Source organism: Pelodiscus sinensis, chromosome 13 (genome assembly GCF_052426305.1).
Source record: "Pelodiscus sinensis isolate ZL-2025 chromosome 13, ASM5242630v1, whole genome shotgun sequence".
Taxonomy (NCBI): domain Eukaryota; kingdom Metazoa; phylum Chordata; order Testudines; family Trionychidae; genus Pelodiscus; species Pelodiscus sinensis.
Genome location: NC_143064.1, coordinates 24,734,259 through 24,753,646, shown reverse-complemented (window position 1 = coordinate 24,753,646; position 19,388 = coordinate 24,734,259). Strand labels below are relative to the sequence as shown.

Genomic DNA, 19,388 nt, shown 5'->3' with positions numbered 1-19,388 from the left:
TTTGGTAACTTCATTTAAATCAATGATTTTTTTTGGTGATTTAAATAATGATTAAATCAATCCACCCTGGCGAAGGATGCTTTGTATACAGATGGAAAAGGGTGGCATGGACTAGTGTTTGGTGCAAATGGCTGGAATGAATGAAAAAGAACCTGGTTGCAATGTCCACTTGAACCACTTACTCAACCATTTAGCCTCGAGGCAAGTAATTTGACTTCTTTGGACCCAAGTGAGCCTCACTGCAAACCCCACTGAAAACTAGATGCTATACCTGATTTGAGCCAACTTAGGATAATGGAAAAAGTTTAAAAGAAACATAATTCTGCAGATAATTTCTGTACAATGGAATCCTCTCAACCAAATTAATGTGGATTTATCCCTGTGTAACTGAGAACAGAATTTGGCCTGATACTTTTGCTGGAAACCCCAATCAATCCTCCCTTCCATTCCTTTCCATATGTGCCAAGCATGTTCATTCAAGCCCTCCTTCCTTGCAGTTTACTGGCACTAATCCAGGATTGGACTCCAAAGATATCTCTACACTGCAGCTGGAAACTCCTCGCCTGGGTGGACAGACAAGCACTATCTCTGCTTCAGTACTAAAAATGGCAATGTGGACATGGAGGCAAGGGCAGTGGTATGAGCTAGCCATCATGTGTTTATCCAGCTGAGCTGACTGATATTTTTTATTAACAAATGTAGGCATTCTTTTGGAGAAGGTGTAACTTTTTATTTTTATGTTTTCTTCTCTCCATCATCTACCCTCTTTCTGAGATAGTGGCCAGGTTATGAACATGTATGAAGTAAGTTTTGATGATTAAACTAACCTACTTTCATTAAATAGGGGACACGCAAAGTTACTTCTTTCAGAATCATAACACTACATTAACACTTGCGAATCTCAAACTGAAGCTTTAGTTCCATTGCTTGTTATACATTAAAGACTGTTGTTTTAGCTCAGTATTATCCTGTAATTATAATCTTATGGATTTTTCTAATCTAGGATATTCTCGGTGTGTTCCCTAGTGTAATTCACTGAAGTTTATAGCATTTCATATGCCTGTAAATTTCTGAGAGAGCCTGTTAAATAATCATTATATTTTGGCTTTTGCATGCTTAGACCTGGTTCTTTTCCAGTCCAGGTAAGAACAGTATGATGGATGCCTTGTCACTTTTGTCATAAAACTGGCTAGACCACAGAATACAGCTTCAAATAGTCTTGTTTATAAAAATAATAACAAAAAAAGTCTTTCAATTTACATACCAGCTCAGCCTGGCCACCCTAGCATGACTGCTTGCCAGTTAATCTTTTGCTTCAAATATGTCCATAAGAAGCTGTGTGCTGAGTAAAACTTAAGCTATGGTTTTCTTAGTGACGTTACTTCTAACAAAATAACATTGCCAAAGCTTCCTTGGCTGTCCAGCCATCACTAACGCTTTTTTTAAAAAAATGCAGCGTAAATCTCCTCTTGTGTATGTTTGTGTGAAGCATTAAAGACAAATGGAGCCATGGTTTAATTGCAGGTGAGTCATTGTACTCTTGGATTAATCCATAACAATTACCTTCAAATCATTAACTCCTACTGCAGAGCTGTGCCTGTAAAAGCATCAGGATAGTATTATACCATCATGGAGAGATCTACTTATTCCCTATGGCTGTGTCTACACTGGCATGAATTTCTGGAAATGCTTAAAACAGAATAGTGATAGATTCAGTTTTCAGTTTTTCCGGAAAAGGAGCATCTACATTGGCAGGCTGCTTTTCCAGAAAAGCCCTTTTTCCGGAAAAGCGTCTGTGGCCAATGTAGACGCACTTTTCTGGAAAAGAGCCCTGATCGCCATTTTCGCGATCGGGGCTTTTTTCCGGAAAAGACTACTGGGCTGTCTACACTGGCCCTTTTCTGGAACAGTGTTCCGGAATAAGGACTTATGCCCGAGTGGGAGCAGAATAGTTTTTCCGGAATAGCGGCTGATTTTGTACAGTAGAGCATCGTAGCTTTTCCAGAAATTCAAGGGCCAGTGTAGACAGCTCGCAGCTTATTCCAGAAAAGCGGCTGATTTTCCGGAATAAGTGGCCCAGTGTAGACACAGCCTATTAGTCTACTGAAAATAATAATCTCTTGTACAAGGATCATCCCCAACCAAACCCTGAACCTAGTGACTCCAGAATTTTCTGAAAGCTTGGAACAGATTATTGTTTTGTGATTTAGTCCATCTCCACTCTTACAGGCCACTTCTGCATAAAGCGCACAACTAATGTATGGCTTTGTTGATTTATGTTGTGTACACACACAGACACAGACACGCACATGCAATAAAATTGTCCCATCAGCTGAGCGGGCTTTGTGGGAATTATTCTGAGGTTGATTAACTTTATTTATACAGCTAATTTCTTTCTACAGTGCTAACAAAACTAAGGTCCTATTTTGTTTTAAAAAAATCGCGTGATGAAGGTTACAGTGTCAGAAGTATGTGCCAAGACACAACACGATGAGATGCTGTCAGTGTTGAAAGACTGTAATGTGGGCATATCTGAAGGGATTAAATAAAGTCTGTTCCAGAACACCTCCCTGATTCCTGTTTTCAGCTGATACCAGATGAAGGAGTCCAATATTTTTTCAATAATGAAAATCCAAAGGGTCATTTCCAAATCCTTGGAGCACAAAGAAAAGTAATAAACTCTTCAATCTAGGAAGTCAAGATGCTGTGAAGCTTTATTTTTAAAAGAAATCTAAGAAATCCATTCTTATTTCTATGATGGGCTTGTTTGCTCAAAGGGACATCTTCATCCTGAAACCTACTCGATTTGAAAAAAAAAACGTTTAAAAATAGTTTCAGATCAGTTCCCTGCCCACCTTTGAGTGCCCCAGCCCATTTTTATGAACAACCACACTTCTCTATTTTTTTAAATGTTTTTTCTCTCCTCTTGCCATGTGGAAGACCCACACAAAAATGGAGGAGCAGACAAAACTGACTAAAAGGTACTGTCAAAGTAAACAAACTGGAAAAAAAAGAGAAACATTTTTTTCCTCTAATCTTTCAGTTACAGTCACTCTACGTGTTATCTGCAATAACAATAAAAAATCAGAGAGCCGTGATATTTTTACACTCCCTTTAAAAGGGCACTGTAATGATAAAAATCATATTTGAAAAATCCTTCCCATTATAATAACTTTATAACATAGAATGTAAAATATCTAATTTGAATCTCATTTGGTTTTCACCAATACTATTTGTTTGCTTTTTGAATTTCACTTAGCTATCACAGGATAGAGAAAGTAGTTTAGTGGAGTTTTATTTTCTGTATATAGTCCTGTGGTGTCCAACATGCTAGCCACTAGCCATATGTGCCTATTTGGCCAGTTGACTGTGGCTAGTTTGCTATAGCAGTACTTGTGCTATAGGGGCTACTGCTTCAGAACTGGTTGGACGTCTGGGTGTGACTAGATTACATCTCTCTGTCAACAGAGAGATGTAGATTAGGCGCATCGAAACTGCTAATGAAGCAGAGATTTAAATATCCCACGTTTCATTAGCATAAACGTGTCCGCCACTTTTTTCAAAACGGAGCTTTTTCGAAAAAAAAGTAGCAGTCTAGACGCAGATCTGTTGAAAATAAACCCTTTTTCGACAGATCCTGTAAACCTCATTTTTGGAGGAATACAGGATCTGTCGAAAAAGGGTTTATTTTTGACAGTTCCAAGTTTAGACTGCTGCTTTTTTTCAAAAAAGCTCTGTTTCGAAAAAAGCGGCTGCCACGTTTATGCTAATGAAGTGCAGGATATTTAAATCCCTGCTTCATTAGCAATTTCGATGTGCTTGATTTGCATCCTTCTGTCGACAGAGGGATGCAGTCTAGACATAGCCTATGGCTATAGTCAGTTCCTGTCTCCTGTCACGATCTAACTCCCTAAAGTTTATGTGTAGGAATGCTTATATCCCAAAACAACCTCCACCTCCCAGATATTTTTCTTCATCCTAGGATTTTAAAAATCTTTTTGTATAAACGAAACCTACATTTTAGGCCTAAACTACAAGATAGTGTCTCCTTTTAAAAAGTGAATAGCTTTAGACACATTATTTTTTAAACAGTTTCTAAACTCTTGCTCAGAAATATCTATTTTGTGAGTCCCTTGCTGAAGGAAACATGACTTTTAAGTGAGATCCTTAAAAATCTATGTGCCTATTGAGTTTTGAGGCAATAAAGATGTCAGCTTGCTTTTTTAACTAGTTCTGTCAGTGATGTCAAAGTGTAGTAGCAGATTTCCCTCTGGAAGACAGTGCCTGTTTCAAACGTCTTTTTAAGTCTTGCATGTTTGGAGACTTGGGCCGAATGAGGTGGAGTCCTCTCCGTTTTTCCCCATTGCAGCTACCAATCATCCTCCCCACCTCCTGGCAAAGTTGCTGGAAGGCTTCATGCACCCCCTCACAGTTCTCCCGGGCTGACACTTCACAGTAAGTGCCACCCAGCTCGCTGGCCAGTTGAAGCCCTTCTCTGGAGGACACCTGTCTGGCTCGTAGTAGGTCCCCTTTGTTGGCCATCAGGAGCAGAGGAATGTTGGCATTGGGGTGGATCTTGCGAATGTGCTGGTACAGCGGTCGGATGACCCGGTAACTGTCATAGTCCGTAATGGAGTAAACGAATACAAAACCATCTGCCCAATAGATTGAACGATTTATTTGCTCCTGGCAGCAAATATTGTCATTATCATCCTACCATCAAAACCAAGAAATGAGAGATTAGAAAAAACAAACAGTAAGAAGCTAAAAAAAAAACCCAAAACAAACAAAAACCTACCATCAGACAGAGCAATGAAACACTGGGAGCAGTCAATAGTTCCATTTCACCACCTTCCTGCTACTTAAAATGGCATGTATACAGAACAAAAGATAGTTCTGACTGCTGTTGAATGTATCAGGTATAGGATGAAATACTGTGATATGTCAATAGAATATTAATAGGACCCAACAGCACAGAAATAGGAGGGGAGACTAGGCAATTATTAAGTTGTTAAAAAATGGTCAAATCATTGAAGCTTTGTTCAAATTGATTCTATGGTGTATTTTGTTATCGGGGGTAATAAATGGAATAATCAAGGTTAGAGCCAGAAAGTTAGAAAAAAACCTGTTAGGTCATCTAGTCTAGCTCCACTTGGCCAAAGGAAGGATTGTTCAGTACCTTGTTTAGTGCTCTCTTTCAAACCAACATACAAGTCTTTGTAACTTCTTCCACTCTAGGATAGATCCTACAAAGTGCTAAGCACCTTGAGCTGTCAGTAATGTCAGAGGGAATTAATTCTTGGAACCTTTGGAACCTAGCCAGGGGATGCTCAGTTTTTTGCAATGTTTGGACCAACATCTTTTGCCAAATTAAATTTTGGAAATTGAATCAAATTATCGAATAACCCAGTATGAATGCATTTGTTCAGAATACAATGGTGTAAAAATAATCCACAAGCCATTTGACTAAGTGAAAGCTGTAGGACAGACCCAAAATCTAATCACTTTAAATGAAAACTAAACTTCAGCAACCTCTCAGACCCTTCCCTGTTTGATACTGACCATATAGACCATTCTAATTGTGCTTTTCTTTTCCTCCAGCATGAAACACTGGGAAAATTATTAACAATTTTTATAACAGATATTTAATTTGTCAAACTTAAGAGAGAAAAAAAAGAAGCCAGAAAGTTGAAATGTTAAACCCTGGCTGTCTAAAGTTAGGATCTTCAAGTACTGTCTTAAATAAAAGTGGTCTGATTTTTCAAAGGTGCAGAACATTTGCAGTGGGGTTTGTGGGTGCTCAGCATTTGCCTCAAATAGCCCATTTTATTTAGGCACCTAAAATGGGTTTAGGAGCCCAACTTCAGGTGCTTGGGATTGAAAATGATGGTCTGTATGTATTATGTAATAACTGACCAGACAGCAGGAGGAATCCTGGAGGCAAAACTTAAAGAGCAAACTTCACTTTGCTTTAGGGGAGCAATTTCTCAAAGATACAAATGAGAGTTGGGTACCTAATCATCCTTTGTACCTTTGGAAATCTTTTCTTTAGTTTAGACCTCAGACATTGGAGGCAACGGCTCAAAATCTATTAACCCCTCATCCCCTCTATCTCACAGTGCCATCACACTAAATTCCATGCTGTGTTTGGATTTTTCCTATTAGTGGCACTGCTGAATGCACACAGCAGTAAGGCTTTGGGTTGACATACTCATGGATCAGCTCCACTTGGATATAAGACATGACTGCTATTTATGTGTAATGAGCTGCTGAGTCTCAGTCCATTTCCTGCTGAACATGTGTCCAATATCACAAACCGCACATTCGTGCCTAGAATAAACAGATATCTTTACTGGCAGTTCAAAGGTTAAGGTGAGTGAATGCTCTGATGCCCCCGGTTAGTGTGTGGGGAGAAGGGAAGATTGCACTGTTTCTGTAACTGATCTGTACATAAGTAGCCTTCCTTTGCATCCTGCTGGCCTCTTTCACCAGCAAATTTGTTTCAGTTGAAAAGAACTAGTTGCTATAAACAAGGATTTGAAAACTTCTTTGAAACAGATGCTTACAGAGCTTTACCGAGAAGCAGTTCTCAGTACAATGGCAGGACCTAGCCAGCAGTGAGATTAAAGTGATAATCCTCAGTGGAATGTTTTATTCACAAAAATAAATTACTAATAAGCTAGTTTGTTTACAGACATGTCTCCTTATGAATTAAAAACCACACACTGTTACTGACTATGCATATTTCAAGTAGCAATTAATCATCTAACAAACCTAGTTATCTATCTGCCTCTGGACTTTTTTTAAACATTAACATTTCCAATGTTAGAATTCTGAGTAGCTCCACGTGACCCTCACCAGAAATCACTGCACACAGATCTCAAGAGTGCAAGCAACTCATTGTTGCCCAAGGATCTACTCAGAAAATACATAAACCTAGCTTAGACAAATACATTCCCTTTTTTTTTTGATAACTCGGTTCAGAAATGAGCCTTGAAATAATTTCAGTTACACCAGTTGGTGCAAACAGAGAGGCAAAATAAAAAGCTTTTGTGGGAATTATTGAAACAGTATTGGGCTTTGACTGGGACAAAGGAAATGAAGTTCCCCATAATTAAATTAGAAATCGAACTGACTACAAAGTTTAGAGAGCAACAACTTTGAATGTTGCAGAGTTTGGCCCGGGTTCCAGACATCAAAACTCGAGTCAGTGTCTAATCAAAATAGTGAAATCTGAAAAATAAATTTATATCTGGAGAGAAAGGAAGTGGAGTGAACTTCCTTCGCTCTCCCCCCACTTTCAGGATAGAATGAAAATGGGTTCCCTTTATTATGTATTTCTAATGATTTCTTGGTGACTGCCTAATTTCTGTCAACAGGCTCTTTTGGTGATAGACACTCTTGTGCAGAGAGCTAAGACCAGTTAATTCCCAATTAAGCATTATTTTGAGGGTGTAAGTGGCCCCTAAATCATTTGTTGGGCCTTTGCACAGAGGAGAATTTCATCCTCTGAAAATTATAGGGCTTTTAGTTAGGGCTTCAGACTACAATATAACTTTCTGATCATCTGCTGTATTTTTATGTACAAAGGGAGAGACAATACTTTGCAACCGATGCCATTTTGTATTTTGTTGTCCTTGACAGGAGAGCTTCTTTTACCAAATTTCAAACCTAATAAAATCATGGGTTAAACTGAGCTCAAAACTTAGGCTGGTCAAATTCTGTTTGGAGCTAGAAAAAATATGAGAGCTGGGCTTCTGCATACATTTTTATTCTTGTTTTATTCCTCTGGAAGCCTTTTGAGAAGGGTAAAAATTCCTTTCAAAATAGATTTTTGTTTGCATAACAGACTTTGGCTTCATTAGAAAAACATGTGGTTTTTTAAATTAAATTTCCTTGGAAAAACAGTTGTTTATATAAAGAGATTTTTATGTCTCCCCACAAAACCTGACCAAGTTTTCAAAACATTTTATAAAGGGTTCTGGGAGGTTCCCTTGCCTTACTTTTGTCAGTTTGATAGCATTCCAAACTAATGATGACCAGGATGTAGGTACCTCCATCTCACTCACCCACCCACCTTCTAAAAAGGGGTGGACATGATTGGGACTTTTGGCTTTTCACTTAAATCAATTTTTAGTGATGAAAGAAAACTGAGGTAGAATTCTGGATTACATGAGATTTCCTGCCCAGATCTACAAACTCAGGGTGGCATAGTGCAGGCAGGACACAGAGAAACATCCACATTTTCAGGTGCTTTTTTAAATTAAAAAAGATCTTCAAATCTTTCCAGGTTTGATGTGAGAGAAGATGACATTGATAATAATGTTTGATTCCAGATGTGTGTGTGAGGTTAAGTCTGGGTTTAGATTTGATTTCAAGTTAAAACCAAACTTAGGTTTTGGATTCAGTGTTGATGAAAATGCACTTAATTTTGGCCCTAAATCTCAGAAACTTTATGAAAACAATTGATTTCATGAGATTTCCACCAGTCAAGGAAAAACATACACAAAATCTGGTACATCTGTGAGATCCTACCATTTTGATCTGCTTCCAAACCAGCTCCCCCTTGGCCCAAACAAAATTAGCAACAGACTCCCCTTCGTTCTGGAGTCAGTAGCATTGATCTTTGACAGAGAGGCTCTTAGCCAGGAATTTTTATCTATTGGAGAGCTGGTATGATGAGGATGAGGATTATATACCTCATGTCCCTGAGAAGCAGAGAGAGATTTAATTCAGATACTAAGAAGTCCCACCTTTGGAGATTATATCAACTGCTACAAAGACTGTCCTTCAGAAGGAAGAGAGTCACCCTGGGAGAGGAGGTCCTGACCTCACCAGCCAGGTTGGCCTCTGGGCTGTTCAGAGATCTTTCTGGCCATCCAGGAATGGAACCACTTGCCAGCAATTAGACTAAGCAAGGACTTGGTTGAAGCAAGCCAGCACTGAAGTTTTATTCCTCAGTTTAAACTTAAACCAGCAATGCTCTTTTGCCATGTATATTGGCCAAACTGGGCAGTCTCTACAACAAAGGATTAATGGACACATATCAGATATTCGAAATGGTAACACACAGAAACCTGTTGGGGAACATTTTAACTTGCCCAGGCACTCATTAGTGGATTTAAAAGTTGCTATCCTCTTAGAAAATTAATTTCAGGAACCAACTGGAGAGAGAGACTGCACAACTAGACTTCATATGCAAAGCTGACACATTTACCCAGGAATTGAACAAAGATATTTATTGGATGAGCCGTTATATTCAATACCCAAATGACATCAAATGCTAAGTATTGGGCACTGACAGCCCACTCTGTTAGCCTCATTTAGCACAGACACTTTAATTGACAAGGGTTTTTTCCTCCCCTTCTTCCCTCTTTTTCTGCTATATATTTGAACCTCTGAACCACTTGCTCCATTCATCTGAAGAAGTGGATTGTGCCACGAAAGCTCATGATAATATCCAGTGCTTTTTTTGTTAAAAAAAAAAGGTGCCAATACTCCAGGGGAAAAGCTGTTGAGCTCTGACTGGAGGTGCCAGTACTGCGTCTGGAGGTGCCGGTACTGCGTACCGGGCAGTACCATCGCAAAAAAAGCACTGATATATCTATATTTTTGTTAGTCTCTAAGGTGCTACTGGATCATTCGTTCATTGTTACGGTTTTTTAAAATAATTTCTTAAAAGTTTTCTTTGGTCCTGATTTTACCAGAAAGGGGCCTGACTTCATGGAGTAGTTGTGGCTGAGCAGAGGCCATCTGAGTTGGGATGTCCACCTTTGGATTTGAGGTTCTGACTCAGGCACATTTGCTAAGCTACATCTATGCAGCGGTGCTATTCTGGGATACCTTTGGTATCCCAGAATAGCTATTCCAGGTCTTAAGAGCAAGTCCATTATATCAAAATATAATGGGCTCACTATTCCAACGTCTCTGTAAACCTCATTCCACGAGGGATAAGGAATGTTTTGGAATAGCGCCTTATTTTGAAATAACATCAAAATAAGATACACAGTTTGCATAATTTTCAAGGTAAGGGTGCTGGGTAGACGCACCCCTAATGACAAGAGTTACCTATCAGGGAGACTAAAAAGCTAGCAATGAACAAAAGGCACTAACTGTGTTCTGAAGAATAAATACATTGAGCAGACTTTTTACCTCCAGTGAGACATAAGGTGTATCCTGCACCTGTAAGGAGATCTGCTCTCCGTCGATGGTGAATTTTCTTGAATACAAAGCACCTGGTAGATAAGTAAAATGATTAGAGACCAGTCATGTAATAAGGGGAAAAAGGTAAGTCCAGTCAAAATCAGAATATTCTAGTTCTGAGTCCTGGGACTTAAATGGTCCCATGCTAGCACTGTACACAGGGATGAATTTGTGCTGTTGGTAGTAACATGGTACTATATGTGTTCCCTGACTGAATGTTTCCACCACTTTGGGCTGTATATTCTTTATTTTTTAACTCTTTATTAAAAATTAAATTATTTATAAACTACTTTGCCCATGGAACAATCAGGACAGGTTATTTTATGTGAAATGTTCAAAGATCAATACCACAGTTTCAAATCCAATTTTAGTGATTGCAAATACTGGCCTATGATTTCTCCTGTGCATAGGCGACTCATGGTAGCACTCAGATGAGGCACCCCCTCCCCCCAAGCTCCCTCCAAAATATTAATTGCTAAATGGGATGCTTCCTCATGCCTCCTCCCTGTTCCTTTAAGTAGTCCCCCCCTGCACCTCTCCCTCCGCAGTCACCTATGTTCCTGTGACTCAGATTACTGAGGAATATCTGATCTTCTATCTGATTGAGGACTTCTTCTCATTGGTCTGCTACTTCTTTTGGAAGGAGACAGAAAAACTTGAATGGGATTTCTGTTAATCATAGTTATGATTTTGATTCCACAACAGTTATACTGTTATGATATGATTTTGATTCCACAGTGAGTTACATCCTGCTGTAGTGCAGATCGGCAGTACTTGTAATCACAAACCAAGGTATCAGGGAATTCACTGTTAAATGAGTTAGCTGTTTTCCAGGGATTTCTGCTAGAAGTGCAAGGAAAAGTATGCCAAAGCATAAACGGAGCACATGGCCATGCATAAAGACTAAATAGTTTCGTTTTTTATTTTGGGTCTTCAGAACCTCATCATTCAGACTATGGTACTGAACCCCTGAACACACACCCACACAAAGCAGGGATGGCAATGACATGTATCCAGATTCCATTTTATCCAAATCAGTCATAAGGACAGTCAGGACATAAGGGCGGGGTAAAATTTTCTAGTCATGGCCCAGCTTTGATCAAGACTATGGACATACTGGTTTTGACCTATATTTGGTTTTGTATTGCAGGTCCAACAACATAAAGAAAGCTTAGGTCTGGGATTTATGAAGTATCCATGGTTGACATAATGACAGCTTTGGAGACTGATGTCCTCTTTGTTTATCTATAAAACTTAACACAGGCTACATGGTGTGATAGGCTCTTTGTTGCCCTGTGCTAGAGGCCACATGGTTCATTCAGTCCCAATAAAGGAGCAATGAAGGTGGGGTCTTCAGGCCTGCCTAGAGAAACTGCAAAGAAGCAGCCAATCAGAGCCTGGCAGGCTTGGATAAAATGAGCTGCAAGGCCTTAGCACAGCAGTTTCTAGTTGTGGGGGAGGCAGTGGGTGGGGCAGATTGGCAGGCAGGCAGACAGTCCAGCTGAGTTGAATTGTCAATTCAAGTCAGGTAGGTTTAGACTTACTTTCACTTTCGAAAAACGATATGTAAATGTGGTGGTAATTTGCATATCTCCTTCCAATCACTTCTTCAAAAGAGGTTTTTTTTGAAAAAACAAGCAGTTTAGACACGGTTCTTTTGAAAAAAAAATTTTTTTTTGAAAGAACCTTCCTCAAAAATTGAGGTTTACAGATTCTTTTGAAAAAAGGGTTGTTTTTTTTAAAGAACCGTATCTAAACTACTTGCTCTTTCGAAAAAAACTCTTTCAAAAAAACAATCGGAAGAAGATATGCAAATTATTGCTGAATTTGCATATCTTCTTTCAAAAGTGAAAGTTAGTCTAGACATACCTGTCAAGTCCTGACTGGCCACAGAAGCTCAAGGAACAACCAGAGTTTGGTTCTGGCTACATTTGCTTAAACTGGGAGGGAGAGGACCTGAGAACATTAGCCCTGTGGTCTGGGGTGAAGATAAGGGGGCAAGGTGGGAAGAGGCTCAGGGAAACAGAAGCAATGAATTGAAGTGAGTAGTACATGATTATGGATGTTGTGCATAGGGTCCCAGGATCGGAACTTACAGGTAGTGGGCAAGCTTGGGCTCCCAGGCCAAATGATGCATATCCTGATATAGGACACATCTTATTGCGAAGTCCAGGTGGAGGGATGAAGTAAAGGGCTTAGAGTGGGATTGGAAGGGCCCTAGTGAGGACAAAAGAAACTGGTTCATTTATTGGACTCTTTACTACCCCAGAAGGGATTCATTTGGATTTTGTGACTTGGCTGGAGGCCAAGCCACTGATGAACTGCCAAGGGCTGCTGACAACCTATGGGGCATGAGGAATAAGGAAAGGACTGCAGTACTGCACGCAGCAGCAGGAGGCATTCATGGTCAGAGCCCCTGTTTCACACAGCTTTACAGAGAACATTTTTACATTCTCAACTGCTGTCAATATGGCACTGTTCATGCAACTCCCTTGGCAATGTGTTTCAACTCTGACCTGGAGGAATCCCCTCTAGGGGAAGCAGGAAGTTTGCTCTCATGGCCTATTCAGTCCTTGGCCTCAATTCAGACTACTCATGAACAGACCAATTAGCGCCAACTGTGCTCTGTGTGAACCTTAGTTTTAAAAAAAAACCATGCCTGGGAGACTGTCTCTAAAATGCGATTCACAGAAGCAGGTGTCTTTGCTCCAATGGAAAAATATCTGCATTCATAGAAACATTCAGAATATGAGGAAATTCACTGTGGCAAAGTTCAGTGCATTTAGTTCCAGCATTAAAATAGTACATTTTAAATCTGACTGCACTGCATGAATAACTCTTCTGTGAGCCTGATCACATATTAAGCTGGGAACGATTGGGCTGTTTTATGGGGAGATACCTAACCCATAGAATCATAGAATAATAGGACTGGAAGGGACCTCAAGAGGTCATCGAGTCCAGCCCCCCGCCCTCAAGGCAGGACCAAGCTCCGTCTACACCATCCCTGAGAGATGTCTATCTAACCTGTTCTTAAATATCTCCAGAGAGGGAGATTCCACCACCTCCCTTGGCAATTTATTCCAATATTTGACCACCCTGACAGTTAGGAATTTTTTCCTAATGTCCAATCTAAACCTCCCCTGCTGCACTTTAAGCCCATTACTCCTTGTCCTGTCCTCAGAAACCAAGAGGAACAAAATTTCTCCTTCCTCCTTGTGACACCCTTTTAGATATTTGAAAACCGCTATCATGTCCCCCCTTAATCTTCTTTTTTCCAAACTAAACAAGCCCAGTTCATGAAGCCTGGCTTCATAGGTCATGTTCTCTAAACCTTTAATCATTCTTGTCGCTCTTCTCTGTACCCTTTCCAATTTCTCCACATCTTTCTTGAAATGTGGCGCCCAGAACTGGACACAGTACTCCAGCTGAGGCCTAACTAGTGCAGAGTAGAGCGGCAGAATGACTTCACGAGTTTTGCTTACAACACACCTGTTGATACAACCTAGAATCATATTTGCTATTTTGCAACACCATCACACTGTTGACTCATATTCAACTTGTGGTCCACTATGACCCCTAGATCCCTTTCCGCCATGCTCCTTCCTAGACAGTCGCTTCCCATCTTGTATGTATGGAACTGATTGTTCCTTCCTAAGTGGAGCACTTTGCATTTCTCTTTATTAAACCTCATCCTGTTTACCTCTGACCATTTCTCTAACTTGCTAAGGTCATTTTGAATTATGTCCCTATCCTCCAAAGAAGTTGCGACCCCACCCAGTTTGGTATCATCTGCAAACTTAATAAGCGTACCATAACAGACAATATACTATTCCTACTCTGCAATATATGACAGGAAAAAGTGCAGCTACTTCCAGATGCTGTTAGTGTTCTACCTTATATCCAGTTGAAGGAGAAGCATGGTAATGTGATCACAGATCTACTAACACCTGTTTCTTATCTTTAGCATATTTGTATCTGCTGCAAAATGGCTGTAGGGCTGGTAGCTTAATGGAAAAAAAGCATGCACTTCTTAGCAATGTCTCTGGCAGCAATCCACTGTGAAACTTAAAAGTCTAGCTTGATTGACAGTGTCTTGCAAGAAATGTGAAGGAAAAGAAAGAGAAGCGATACAGAGACTGAACTGTCAAGGTTTACTTAGGGTCAGTGGAAGGGGGCAGTCAGTGAAAGCATCCAGACCATCACTCATCAGACAGGCAGAGTAGATTAAAGGCTTCTGGTTCTCCCATCCCCATTTCTGACTCTTCCTTCTCAACTTAGCATGTATCTCCCAAAGCAAAACAATTACAAAATTACTGATTTGAACTCAGTCCTGCTTCATAGTTTTCTCATAGCTGTTAGGTGGCCTACATGTGAGATGAGTTAGCTGGTCTCAGCAAATTCCTAGTGCACAGATACCCACTTTACAGTCCCTTTCAGACAATGTGCAGCCCAACTGGCAAAGAGAGTGTGGAGTAAATGGACCACAGCATTATACTCTGGGGCTACGTTTAGACTGGCATGATTTTCCGCAAATGCTTTTAACGGAAACGTTTTCCGTTAAAAGCATTTGCGGAAAAGAGCGTCTAGATTGGCACGGAAGCTTTTCCGCAAAAGCACTTTTTGCGGAAAAGCATCCATGCCAATCTAGACATGCTTTTGCACAAAAAAGCCCCGATCGCCATTTTCACGATTGGGGCTTTTTTGTGCAAAGCAAATCTGAGCTGTCTACATTGGCCCTTTTGCGCAAAAGCTTTGCACAAAAGGGACTTTTGCCCGAACAGGAGCAGCATAGTATTTCCGCAAGAAGCACTGATTTCAGACAGTAGGAAGTCAGTGTTCTTGCGGAAATTCAAGTGGCCAGTGTAGACAGCTGGCAAGTTTTTCCGCAAAAGCTACTGCTTTTGCGGAAAAACTTGCCAGTCTAGACACAACCTCTGAGATGTTCCCTGTGGGTCAGGATTGGACAAAATAGGACAAAGTAAAGAATGCTTCCATTGCCACTGTACCTGTTCTGGGTACAGAGGGCTTCAATCTAGCACTCTACATCAGCACTAAATCACTGCAAGAAGCAAATACATAGGGCAGAATTCTGGGCTGACTCTTAAGCTCTATGAAATTCCATTGACTTCAATGGGATTGTATAGGCAGGGTAGCATTTAGTTTCTACTGTTCTGTTAGTATAGGAAACATTCCTTGATTCTGCTTTTTTACTGTAGGTATGTCCTCAAGATAATCTTTCCCTCTGATCCTTTTCCATGAGGTGGAAATGATATAGGCTAAAAGGATTGTAAATAATGAGCCTTTGATTTATTGTTTCATAGCTTGAGGCAATTAACTGAAAATATGCATTTTATGGACATCTAACTGCTTTACTTTTCTGTAATACACAGTGGTTACAAAATACAGTAATTTGAAATGGAAACTATCTATAATGCTGCATTAGGAAGTAGACTCACCAGTATTGGACTCATAGTCTCCAATAAATCTTTTAGTGAGAAAGCGCACAACCAGGGCTGCAAAACAAGGAAAAATATGGGCCTTTAATGTGGGTCAATAGCAGCCTTTGCACAACACATGTAATGTCTTACCAGCTAACTTAGTGTAGCACCATGCTAAACTTTGTTCACATATTACTCTATGCATAAGGCACACTTTTTTGCACATCTGTAGAGCTATCCCATCCATAGGATGAATCAGGGTGGCCACTCCAAGCCCCATGCTGACAGCAGAGGTCACCTGCGTGCACTCATCACACAGGCAGCAGGAGCCAGAGCAGGCCCACCCAGGCTATGTCTAGACTGCAGAGTTTTTCCAGGATAAAGTCTCTTCCTTCTAAAATTTGCTTATTTGTGAAATCACAACCCACGTACAACCCGGGTTACATGGATCCGACTTACATCGGATCCCTACTTACAAACGGGGTGAGGCAACCCCGCACTAGCTGCTTCCCCCCAGCAGACCAGGGAGACGCGAAGCTAGCGCTCCCGCCCCCCCAGCAGACTAGGGAGACGCAGAGCGGCTTTTCTCAGCAGATACCTCAGCTTGAGAATAAAGGACTGAGGGAAGTGAAGCGTGGGAGAATAAAACTGAGCTCTGGAGAAATGTTTGGCTAGAGTTTCCCCTACAATATGTACCAGTTCCGACTTACATACAAATTCAACTTAAGAACAAACCTACAGTCCCTATCTTGTACATAACCCAGGGACTGCCTGTATACAAAAGTGAACCACTCAATTTCTTCTTTCCCTCTCTCCAAATCATAGATGTGGAAAATAATATTTTCGTCCATAGATCTCAAAGTGCTACACATCACTATGGCAAGTATCACTAGTCCCATTTTTCTGATGGGGAAACTGAGATACAGTGAAGTGAGTTGTACTAGCAATGAGGAGTCCTGTGACTCCTCATCGCTTTTGCAGATTCAGACTAACACGGCTACCCCTCTGATACGTGAGTTGTACTAGTTCATATAGTAGGTCAGTGGTAGAGCTGAGTATTGAATTCAGGGCTCTGGACACCTACCCAATGCCTAGGGCCCTACCAAATTTACAATCCATGTTCATCAATTTCACCGTCACAGGATTTTAAAAATAGTAAATTCTATGATTCCAGCTATTTACATTTTAAATTTCATGGTATTATTATTGCAGGGGTCCTGATGCAAAAATGAACTGGAGGTGGGGGATGTCACACTGAAGGGTGGATTGCGGTACTGCTACCCCTTCTTCGCTGCTGCTGGTGGCAATGCTGTCTTTGCAGCTGAGTAGCTGGAGAGCAGTGGCTGCTGGCCAGGAGCCCAGCTCTGAAGGGGCAAAGCTACCACTACTGCAGAAGGATGGCTTGGTATGGTATTGCTAGTATTACTTTTACACTGCTGTTAGCAGGACACTGCCTTCAGAGTTGGGCACATGGTCCACATCTGCCACTCGCTGGCAGCCCAGTTTTGAAGGCAGCACCGAAGTAAGGGTAGCAATACCACAACCCCCCCAAAATAACCTTAAGCTCCCTTAAAGGTGAGCCCCTGAATCTGAGAAACACTGATCTACCCTATGAAATCTATATAGTAAAAGTACACAAATGATCAGATTTCATGGGGGGAGAGACCAGATTTCACAGTCTGTGATGTGTTTTTCATGGCCATGAGTTTAGTTGGGCCCTATCAATGCCCTATCCACTTGACCATGCCACCTAACATTTGAACTAAATATGTTGGGGTCATCTGATCCATCTCACAAAAAATTCAGAGCATTTTTAAAGCAATAATTAAACATATAGCAACATCTGTTCTGGAATACATACAATATAAAATGTAAAAATGGTTACATTCTAAATACAATCAAAACTCTGTGGACTTACCTGTCTTGCCAACGTTACTGCCACCAAGTACAACAAGCTTGATGATTTTGTTGGGCACACAGTCTAAGACAGGATACTCGGGTATGGGAAGCAAGAGAAAGTTAGTAGAGTACTGTGACATAGTATTCTGAGAGATGAAACGCATGCCAGTACTGAGATCTGAGCAGCTCTACTGGGAGTAGGGAAGAAAAAGGAGAAAATAACTTCTTTGCTTCTTCTCTAGGCTGTAAATCCTTGGACAGATAAGTCCTCTCATTTCATTTAAGCAGCTTTTTAGGGAAGTATCAGAGCAGCTGGCCTCTTTGCAACAACTCTGCTCAGACAGCAACTTTACAAAGCAGAGGGAAACTTTCTGATCAACTCCAGTGAAAACTGACTCCTGCATTCCTCAGCCAATCAGAAGTCAAAACGTGACATTCCACTAGACAAGGCATAAAGTGTGTGCCGCCTTTTAACCATGCTCATTATGTTGCTTCATCTTGCTGTCTGTTCCATGTGCTGTACCCTTGGCTCAGAGCTGAAAACACATCATCCTTTTTTAAATCATCATGGGGCTTATTTCAACAAGATATGGTCACCCAGTACAGGGAAAACTGCAGTTTGAATAATTTTGTTCTGCCACTCTAAATTCTGTTTGGATCTTCAGTTGGATTCCATATCCTCTGCTATCCATTCTGATTTGTTGTGTAGAAGTGGTGCTTGAGAAAGCTTGAGCTGATGGACATTTCTCTTCATTATAATGAGGATTTAATGAAATATAAAACTTCAGAGGGGTAGCCAAGTTAGTTTATAACAGGAAAAACTTAAAAAACAACAAATAGACTAGTAGCACCTTAAAGACTAACAAAACATGTAGATGGTATTGTGAGCTTTCGTGGGTGCAATCCACTTCTTCAGCTCATTATACCATCTACATGTTTTGTTAGTCTTTAAGGTGCTACTAGTCTATTTGTTGTTTTTAATGAAATATAATTTGTATTCTGTAGCCTGTCAGAAAGCAAGATCTTTGGGTGCCTGTAAGTGATTAGATGACACAAACAGTGTCAATATGCTTCATTCTAATTCTTCAAGGATAGAATCATATGTTGATCATTGCTTTTTTAAAAGAAAAAACAGACCTTCATAACACAGTGTAAACAACACGTCAGTATTGTGCTACATCACAACTGTCCTTTTCACATTTTAAAGTGAATTTAATGCTTGTGATGGACTCTCAACTCTAGAGTAAAAAAAGACCTATGTGTGTCCCTACTGTGCTGCCAAATCTAACCCAGAAAGAGAGGGGGCACCATGAGCTCTAGTGTATGCTATGGCAGCTTTAACTTGTTACATGGCTACAAAGGTAGTGTGGGTGATGAGCCAGCCTGGATGTGGGAATACTCAATGCATGTGGGTATAGGCACTGTAGTCACAACCCTCTCCTGTCGCTGCAACACCTTCTGCATTGGAACCTCCAGTAATAGCTGGCTGTTCTGCTTCTGCGTCTATACCCAGGAAATTCAGAGTCTTGCAGCATCTTTCAGTCACAGCATAGCCATGAGTTCTTCCTGAAGCAGGTTTTAGGATCCAGGAGCATGATGGTGACAAAAAACTAGTGTAGCAGAATGGAAAATCAGGCCTTGTGTCTTCCAACTCCTAACCCTTTTTTCAACACAGTATGGGGGACAAGCTGTTAAAAAACCGCAAGTTCCCATTGTCAGAAGAGCTCAGCATGCTGAGTGCACATTAGATGCTAAGCACTTGAAATCCAGCCTTGGTGCACAGTGGTCTTGGAAAATAAGCATAGGAGTCAAGTGATTTAGGATGCTTCAGTTTCTCCATTTATAAAA

The 19,388-nt window shown here is 40.6% G+C and overlaps 1 protein-coding gene across 2 annotated transcripts; it reads right to left on the bottom strand.

Moving 5' to 3' along the window:
- Positions 1-3,727: 3,727 nt before the first annotated feature.
- On the bottom strand, positions 3,728-17,908 carry LOC102448452 (ras-like protein family member 11A-like). Of its 2 annotated transcripts, XM_006136173.5 has the most exons (4): positions 17,560-17,908; positions 15,660-15,716; positions 10,153-10,235; positions 3,730-4,713 (listed from the first exon to the last, which is right to left on the bottom strand). In XM_006136173.5, exons 1-4 carry the CDS (start codon positions 17,702-17,704, stop codon positions 4,246-4,248), a joined length of 753 nt encoding a protein of 250 aa, XP_006136235.3. In that variant the 5' UTR covers positions 17,705-17,908; the 3' UTR covers positions 3,730-4,245. The 2 variants fall into 2 exon arrangements, with proteins under 2 accessions (XP_089637747.1, XP_006136235.3); XM_089781621.1 differs by lacking the exon at positions 15,660-15,716 and having other exon boundaries at positions 3,728-4,713.
- Between the last annotated feature and the right edge of the window lie 1,480 nt (positions 17,909-19,388).

Bases quoted from the DNA above. Each gene is read 5' to 3' on its own strand.
- LOC102448452 (XM_006136173.5), bottom strand. From the start codon at position 17,704: ATGCGTTTCATCTCTCAGAATACTATGTCACAGTACTCTACTAACTTT. The intron at 15,717-17,559 runs GTAAGTCCACAG...CTTGTTTTGCAG, and splicing joins CAGTAACGTTGGCAAGACAG to CCCTGGTTGTGCGCTTTCTC. The intron at 10,236-15,659 runs GTGAGTCTACTT...CTTATCTACCAG, and splicing joins AGACTATGAGTCCAATACTG to GTGCTTTGTATTCAAGAAAA.